At 39.0% G+C, this 9,268-nt stretch overlaps 1 protein-coding gene across 1 annotated transcript; it reads left to right on the top strand.

The window, feature by feature from the left end:
• The first annotated feature begins 637 nt into the window (after positions 1 to 637).
• Positions 638 to 9,079, top strand: snrpe (small nuclear ribonucleoprotein polypeptide E). The gene is made up of 5 exons (XM_086042034.1): positions 638 to 846; positions 1,191 to 1,217; positions 1,296 to 1,358; positions 3,302 to 3,380; positions 8,682 to 9,079. Exons 1-5 carry the CDS (start codon positions 793 to 795, stop codon positions 8,735 to 8,737), a joined length of 279 nt encoding a protein of 92 aa, XP_085898160.1. The 5' UTR covers positions 638 to 792; the 3' UTR covers positions 8,738 to 9,079.
• The last annotated feature ends 189 nt before the right edge of the window (positions 9,080 to 9,268 follow it).

Below are 9,268 nucleotides of genomic sequence, written 5' to 3' on the forward strand. Positions count from 1 at the left end.
GTACAGTAAGAAGACTTAATTCGGCATAACAAAGTTTGCCAAAATGTAGCAATCATTACGTGTCGGGTATCCCAATTATTCTTTTTGTTCTCATTCTCATATATGAGAATATATATATATATATATATATATATATATATATATATATATATATATATATATATATATATATATATATATATATATATATATATATATATATATATATATAGAGAGAGAGAGAGAGAGAGAGAGAGAGAGAGAGCGAGAGAGGGGGGGGGGGAGAGGGAGAGAGAAGAGCTACAAAAAATATATCATAAAAGTAAAATCAAAAACACAAAAAAATATTTTAAAATAAAAAATAAATAGCAGGATAAATGTGGAAATAAATACATACAGACAGTTACATATCAATTTATTTATAGTTCATTTTATTTTTTTTCAATTATATCTTTTTATTTTTATTTTCACTTTTATTTAGTTTTGATTTTGGCAGTTTTGGTCCTCCATACATACTTCGTGTGCATGGAAAATAAACATTTGTTAGGGTTTTAAGTTAAAATCCAGGGCTCTTGCTAGTTAACGGTTTAACTAGCAAGAGCCCTGCAGTAATCCACTGACCTGTATTGAATTACATGTAGTAATGACCTCCTACAAGGGGTGGCGCTGTAAACTTAGATCCCCTTAGCGCCATTGCAAGCAAACGGAAGCCCGCCATTGACAACGCGTGTGAGTCGTGTTCTACTGTCTTACAAGAAGGAGCAAGTCCCCCAAAAATCCTCGTCTAGGTACTGTTGGAGGCGCTTTGGAAGGATGGCTTACCGAGGACAAGGACAGAAGGTTCAGAAGGTTATGGTTCAGCCCATTGTATCCTTTTTATCCCTTTATGGGATGAACGACACGGAACTCCCTCATTTAGCTGTAGCAGTTAAGCTAACGATTTCACGGGAGGTAGCTGATGTTAGCCAATCTATTTTTCTGAATATTAAAACGTGACTTTTCGGATCGGAGACTGCCACGATTGTATACTCAAATTCCTCCCTCTGTATGAATCCAAATTTAATACCGTGGAGTTGTGCAAAAATGTTACCTAGTGCATGTTAACTTCACTGAGAAGTAAACAGATAGGATTAAGTATATGTTCTGAATATATGCAATAGTTCTGTGTGATTGTGTGTCAATGCAATAATTTCTTTAACACCATAAATCAGAACCTAATCTTCAGGTATCTCCAAAATGTAAGTATTTATTTTTTTCCCTTTGCTTTCTCTTTTAATGTGGGATTACAATGTGAATTTGTATCATTCATTCAACAGCGCTCAAGGATCCAGGTGTGGTTGTATGAGCAGGTCAACATCAGAATAGAGGGCTGTATCATTGTAAGTCCCCCTCCAATTTCCGTATGCAACTGTAGACATTCTTTTATCGTGGCTCTTATCTGGAAGAGAGATTAACCTCAAATAATAATGAGTTAGAGAAAGTTAAAATGCCATGTATATTTAATGATGATCAGAATTGTAGTCACACGATCTGTACTATGGGTGTTATTTTTTATTCTAAGTTTTCTGTATGGAGCATTTGATACAGTATCGTTCTTACAATGATCATAAAGCCTCATACACATGGTGGTGCTAATGGTTCTATTGCTGTATCATTTTGTAGAAAGTAAAATTAATCAGTATCAAGCAAACTATAAATCGACTAGTGTGATTTTGTAATTTTTTCCGAATACTTCTGGCGTGCACCCCCCAATTACCTGTCCGGTACAACCAAAATCAGTTGTGTGACTGTGATCTATGGTAATAACTGGGCTCGCAATGCAGATGTTAAAGTTTATGAATTGATTAATGTATTTCAATAAGCGATTGTATTGAAAATTTTAAAAGTGGACGTCACTGTGTGATTAAGTGACAGGCTTTTGCCATAACAAATGGTCAAGCCACTACATGTTTGAGAACAGGGTAAAAGCATGTCAGCCTCTGCCGATGTTGGTTTCTGTATCTCTGGACTCCCGGTGGTGCACAAAGAGAAAAATACAACATATAAATAAATTGAGAATTTTGGATTCTTAATCTTTTCAATTTTGTGCTAATGAATAATGTATCCATTATGTGATGTCCCAATCACATTTGTGGCACCCTAGTCCAAGTCTTAGGCACTTGATTTTAAATATCAAGTGACAGAGTTCTCATCCGATACCTTTGCAATGCATTAAGAGGAATAACAAAGCATGCAAATGTTCTCAAATGTATTATTATTTTTTAATTTGTATAAAAGTATCCAAAGATGATACCTTTTAGTTGGCTATAAATGTAGTGCAGCAGTGATTCAACCAAATATTTCTATTGCATATCAGTAGTGAACCACAAAATAAGGGCGCAAGGAAATTATAGTACCCTGTCTTATCTGATACTATCCAGTCCGGTCTTAAATAAACAAATTAAATCTAAAAAATTAAATACTAGAAATTCCACTTGGAGCAGTAGGAAAATAGAGATATTAAATTGATTAATTCGACACAGTGCAACACTGTAGAATTAAAACTACAGGGATAATCTCCACTTCTAAGAGGTAGCTTCACATTCCGTCAGACATAAAAAACAAATAAAATCCTTTGTTAGGGTTGTGTTGAATATCGACCAAATAGTCTAATCTCAGTTCCATGCAAAAACACTTATTATATGTCATCGCTTGCCAAATTGAAATAATTCCAACTAGCTGAGGTAAACATTATCCCTGTCGTCAGACTCCAGCTTCACATTTACACTAGTATCCACCAGTTGCAAGCAGGCCAGTTGACACAGTCGTTTAGGTAATGGAGTTAATTTGCTGAGTTCATTAATAATAAATAATAATGATCAGTTTTACCCAAAGCTTTTATTACAGTGGCAGCTTTCTACTGTTGTGCTGTTGTACTGAATTAATTTTGACATGCTGTCATTGCCATGCTCTGTAAGTGGAAAAAGGCAATTGAAAATGGTGTGTTGGAAAGGAAATTGTGCGTACAATTACAACGTTATAAGAAAAAGCAAAATGTATTCCATTTTGGGCTGGGAGTCTCATCTCACGGTTTGCAATTAAGAGTGTTAGCTTCAGGAAACTCTACATTTTAAATATATGCACATTCATCTTATGACTGCATTTTGTGAATTAGTTCTATCAAAACAATATGTACAATGTCCAATATTCCCATTATTAAAAGAAATTACCAATGTAGTTAGTTTGTTTTATTTAAAAGATGGAAGAAATGCAACATTTGCCAACAAATGTTTCTCACTTATTGGGGGGCGTTTTTGCAATTAATGCTCTGTTTGATGTTTAGGGTTTTGATGAGTACATGAACTTGGTTCTTGAGGATTCTGAGGAAGTCCACATGAAGACAAGGAACAGGAAGCCGCTGGGTAAGAGGTTATTTGATTGTCTTTGTTTTTTTAGCTTTTCTCAGCATTGATTCTTTTAATGCAGGGAGTTCAAAAGTATGGAACATAAATTATACTGTCGCTGTCCGTCAGAAAATTTCTGTCCAAATGTAGTCATTCATTTTTACTAATGGTCCTTCCCCACTTTGTTAATTTTACACAATATTAACCAATTTAAAGCTCGTAAAATAGCTTGACAACAAATACATTGGCGCTGTTGAGCACAACTCGCGTCTGAGTAGAAGGGGTGTAACGATACATGTATTTAATCAAAGTATGGATGTTTGCCACATGATCCAGTTAGACTGATCACACATTTTTAGAAAAAAAAATAAAAGCGAACCATTTGGTTGACATTCTAAGAAATTACACCAGAATAAAAAATACACTAACAATAAAGATCTCTTAATTTAGTCAATTATTAAGACAATGAAGTCTTTAGACACTCAGCAGCAACAGCCTATGACACGTCTAAGTATTCAAGTTAAAGACAAGTTGTCCTTACAGTACATATATGCACTTTTTGTGACAATAACAGTTACAATTATTGCTAACTGTATTAAAACTCTTTTTATGATGAAATGCAGTAACATTAAAGTCTTTATGAAATTATTTACACTTTTTAGGCATTGAAATCTTTCAATGTTCAACGGCAAATTGTAACGAATTTAGTTATCTGTGTTGTGGTCAGATTTGTGTGTTGCTGAGTTGTGATGTTTCCGAGGTTCATGAATGCATCGTACAACTAGCGAGAGAAGCAGCGGAGAACCAAGAACAGAGCTGTTGTACTTTGTTTTTGGCTAAAAAGACTGCTTGCTTCCTCGTCTAAGAAACATTAAAAGTCGGATATTCGTTATGTTATACGTGTTACCCGCAACATAGCCGCCAATCTCGTGTAGCAATGTCGGCACACAACTTTGGGACTTATACACGTACCTTTCTCCATCAGCGTTTTTAACAGGGAAGCTAGAATGTTCCTAAACAGGAGACCGCAGTGTACGGGGGACCTTCGAGCTCTGGCTTGTTTGCGTATGCCATTATAATGCCATTTATCCATACATTTATGATTTATCACGGCTTCTGGCGTCCTGGCTCCTCTTTAGTGCCGCCGCTCCTGCGTGCAACAGTCAATAGCGCTTGTGCGTAAGTGGACCGAACCGAACATGCCGTACCGGAACGTATTAATACACCCACGTGTACCGTTACACCCCTAGAAATTATTGATCAATTTAATTGATATAATTAACGTAATAATTTTATGCTCAAAATTCCAAATACTCTTTTGTTTTTATTCAAGTTTGAATGTTATTTTTAATCAACTCTTAGTTTTTCGCTAGTATGCGCTCCGGTCAGCGCCGAGAATTTACATCAAGCACACAACATAGATCATGGCGACAAGAGTAGATTTTTAAGACTGCATGATGAAGTTCGCTTGTGTGGAAACACTTTGGATTTAGCAACAAAGGGGGTCGGTCGCCTTGATAAAATTATTGCCATGTATAGCCTTTGCAAATGCAGAGTGAAATGTCACGGGAACACGACAATTTGTCGACGCATCTCGATCACAAACAGCAACATATCAGAATGAATCAAATCAGCTGCCGTGCACGGTAGTGCGACAAACCAAAAAGCTGTTACTGCCTTATTTATTAAAAAACTTGATCATAAATCTCCTCATGCTCAAAAAATTACTTATTTAATTACTTATGCGTATGCATGTTTTGTTCACAAATTGGTGCGTATGCACGGTAGAGGTTGACAATTTTTCGGGAATTTTTACCCACAGGATAAAATTCACAGGAGCAGATGGGAGTGGGATTATCTAGTAGGGAAAAAAACTCAGACAGATGCACAGACATTTTGGATGTAGCTGACTTCCAAAATGGGAGTGGTACGGGAGTGGGAGTTGATTCCACCGGGAGTGGGATGGTACAGCAGTGAAATTCCACTTATTTTCATACTCCAGTCATATTTCACTTGCCTGATTTTGACTTCAGTGCGAAGCTGAGGGTCGGACATGGCTGACACTGGAGCAAGACAGGAATCTCCTTTACTTGTACACCATCAGGAGGTGTTTAATCGGGTTAATATGCATAATATCTTATTGTACTGAGTGGACTGGTCATTTACTTGAACAAAGTTACAGCACTCTCTGGTTCCGCGTGAGTATTCCACGTACACATTTTGTGGTTTACCTGCTTCTTTGTGTTTGGAGGTGGCGGTGCACTGCCTACAAACATGTACAGTGCCACAGTCTGGGTTTGCTTTTTGATTTGTTTTTTTCTATTGAACATTTTATCAAAGGCATTTTCTATTCATCAATCAAGTGTCTATCCCAATACAGATTGATATTGAATTGTTGCCCAGCCCTAACGTGGCTTAATGCACACTTAGTAAATGAGGCCCATTGAAAGCACGCAGAGAAGTGTCTTGCTGCCAGACCATGTAGACTAGCTAATATTTTTGAGAAAGAATATCTAAGCCTTTGGCAAAATTGTTTACTGTTATATAAAGTTGTTCTTTAAACAGAACATACACAGCAGCAGGTTCATTTAATGTAAAAATAGGTACATTTAATACTTGTATTACTTGTACTTCGTATAGATATATGAAGCATTGGTCCACTGTGATGTGTTTGGTAGTGTCATTGGTCTGATGTGACGAGACTGTTGGTGAATCTATTGCCGGCTTGAAGCTCGTCAGAACTCATAAACAAACCGCATCATATTAAAAGCTGAAGCGTTCAAAAAAGGGGGGAAAGTAGCATCTTACAGTCCAGAAAATACAGGATCTTAGGTTTTTGTTAACGAGTGATTTCAGGATTCAGCGGGAAATCTACAGGCGGATCAGTGCAGCGTCTGCTGTGATGTGGACTCAGTATCACTGCATCAGTCTTTCATTATAAAGAAAATGAGCCAAAAGGCAAAGCTCTTGATTTACCGGTCGTTCTACGTTCCTGCCCTCACCTATGATCACGAGCTGTGGGTTCTGACCCAAAGAACAAGATCCCGATACAATTGGCTGGAGTGAGTTTCCTCCGTAGGCTGTCCGGGCTCTCCCTTCGAAAGAGGGTGAGAAACTCGGTCATCTGGGAGGGACTCAGTTGAGCCGCTGCTCCTCCACGTCCTCAGATGAAGTGGTTCGGGCATCTGGTTAGGATGCCTCCTGAACGCCTCCCTGGTGAGGTGTCCCACCGGCATGATTCCCTTGGGCAGACTCAGTACACTCTGGGAAGATTATGGCTCCCGGCTGGCCTGGGAATGCTTTGGGATACCCTGGAGGATTTTGAAGAAGTGGCTGGGGAAAAGGAAGTCTGGGCTTCCCTGATAAAGCTGCTGCCCTTGCTACTCGACCCTGAAGAAACAGTAGAAAATGGATGATGGATGGATAGCAATTTGTGATAAAAACAAAAGTTCTCATATGCCAAACTTTCTGTAGCAGTCGTGAGGCATTTTGCATGAGATCGGCAGTCCTCGCTTACATCACGCGAAAGTGGGTCACGGCGCTTGTTCTGCAACTCATAACAAAAAAAATCTGCCACGAGAGTGAACGTTTTGTTAGATTAGGCATCTTTGGCATATATGATTAGATAGGTGACTTGAGCCAGGCTGTTATTTTGCTGGGACCTTTCTCTTGCTTTCACTTCACTTTTCAATGATAACCTTGGCACACTTATTAGTTGATTTCAGTTAAGGCCATAAAGTCATGCATAGTTACATGGGCCAGGCACTGCCTGGTAGGCAGTCGCCCACTTGTGGGTGGGCGTCCAAGAGTATTCAGTGTTTCCTACAGATTTGAAATCTACTTGGGTGGGTGGACGCTGTGGCGAGGGTGGGACAAATTTTTTTTTGTGGTTATTTTACGCTTCATATTGTGTATTCTAGTGAATTTTCAGAGTAAAAATTGTTACCACATTACTCAGTGACACCACATTTTTGCACTTATTTTGTATTCAAATAAAAAATATATTAATAGAATAAGGCTGTCATTGGATTGTAAGAGAAAAAACTGGATGGGGACAGCGAAAAACAAACATACTGAGCCTTGAAACATATAACACCATGCTGTTAGAGATGTTAATCCACAATCCCAAAACACAAAGTGCTTTGAAAGCATGAAGTGCACAGAGTCTGGGGACAGAATTTGAATGACCATGTAGCAGACGGCTACCACAACCTCTTCATCGAACATGACAAAAATAATCATGAAAGGTATGGTGTGATCGACTTATCCTAAATTTGTTTTAAGTTGGCCTATTGAGACCATTCAAACATAGTTGAGATTTTGCGCTTTTGACAGACGTTTGAATGGAAACTCTGCGAGGCCGGATCTTGCCTCTCTGTGTTTAAAAAAAAGAAAAAAAGTCATGTTCTGGCGATTCCTTGCAAAGACGACAAACCGCACACCGTACGCGGCAGCTTTGGATTTTGGAGAGGTGTGCCTGTGACCGGTTCTCTGCGTTGTGTTTGGTGTGATTGTCAAGTAGACTCAAACTGGGTCTCACACTGTGTTTTATTTGTCGACCTGTGTACATATAATGATACGTGAGACTGGTGTGCAGCCCTGCTGGCTCCCTTCGGCCACATCAAGTACGAGACTGCAGGAAACACAACAACAGCAAATTGTACAATAAAAAAAACATACCTGTGTACATATAATTACACGTGAGACTGGTGTGCAACACCTACAGTCCTGCTAGCTCCCCTGGACATCCCAACACAAATAAGGTGCGTGCTAATCGGTGTTAGCAACATTAGGTTAGTCCGTCGACGGACAACGGCTCAAAATGTCTCCCCGCGACTACAACACACTCCCGAAATCGTCCAGAGTATCATCTCCAGTAAAATCACTAATGACCACAGCACGCCCCATTTGTTGGAACACGGAGTTCTACCATGTCAATTAGTGCGGCTATTGGGAGAGAGCCGACGCATGTCTTACCTCTGCAACATCAAGTGCGAGAATGACGGGGCTCGCACACGTAGCGTGACGTCACCACGCGATTGCTCCCAGCAGCACGCAGACCAGCTCATGTCGTTAATGCAGAGCTACAGTTACAAAATAAAGAAATATACATTCAATCCGAACAGCAATACAAGTGTTTTGGGGAAATTTATAGTATACTGTAACCTGTTACACGCAGCAAAGCGGCTGCGTTATTGTATTGTATTGTATGAGATATGCTAATTGTTTTCTTCGTGTGTCCACATAAGAATTGACCTTTTACACAAACATAATTGTACTCTCCTGACCCACATCCATATTTCTTCCTCTCTCTTCCAGGAAGGATCATGTTGAAAGGAGATAACATTACCTTGCTGCAGAGTGTATCCAAGTGACATCAGCAAATCCCAACCATTCATGACCAATGACAAATGTGTTTCCTTTGTTTTAGACCAGGGGTGCTCAAGTCCGGTCCTCAAGAGCCCCTATCCAGCCTGTTTTCTGTCTCTCCCTACCTGAACACCCTTGATACAAATGATCACAATCGTTATCAGGCTTGTCCAAAGCTGAATCAGGTGTGTTTCAGGCAGGGAGAGATGCAAAACAGGCTGGATAGGGGCTCTTGAGGACCAGACTTGAGCACTCCTGTTTTAGACCTTCAATGTGACATGCTATTGAAAGTTGTCCATTTCTACAACTTATGTTCATTTTGAAAATAAAATGTTTCTTTGTCATAATTATCTTTGGATTTTTTTTTTTTAAAGGCGAAAGCTTTACTCCGTTTGCATGAGAATTTAGGTCACTGTGTTGCATTGCCATCTAGGGGCAGACGTTTGTAATGCATGTAATATGTAGGTCAATCCTCTATCTTGAAATACAACGTCATCAGAAGATATTCAGGCCCAAAACAGCCTTTATGAATTGCA

This window comes from Filicampus tigris, chromosome 9, assembly GCF_054856515.1.
Source record: "Filicampus tigris isolate MCC_2025a chromosome 9, RoL_Ftig_1.0, whole genome shotgun sequence".
Classification (NCBI taxonomy): domain Eukaryota; kingdom Metazoa; phylum Chordata; class Actinopteri; order Syngnathiformes; family Syngnathidae; genus Filicampus; species Filicampus tigris.

Coding starts and splice junctions, on each gene's coding strand:
- snrpe (XM_086042034.1), top strand. CDS start 793: ATGGCTTACCGAGGACAAGGACAGAAGGTTCAGAAGGTTATGGTTCAG. Junction 847..1,190: donor AGGTTATGGTTCAGCCCATT/GTATCCTTTTTA, acceptor ACCATAAATCAG/AACCTAATCTTCAGGTATCT. Junction 3,381..8,681: donor AAGGAACAGGAAGCCGCTGG/GTAAGAGGTTAT, acceptor TCTCTCTTCCAG/GAAGGATCATGTTGAAAGGA.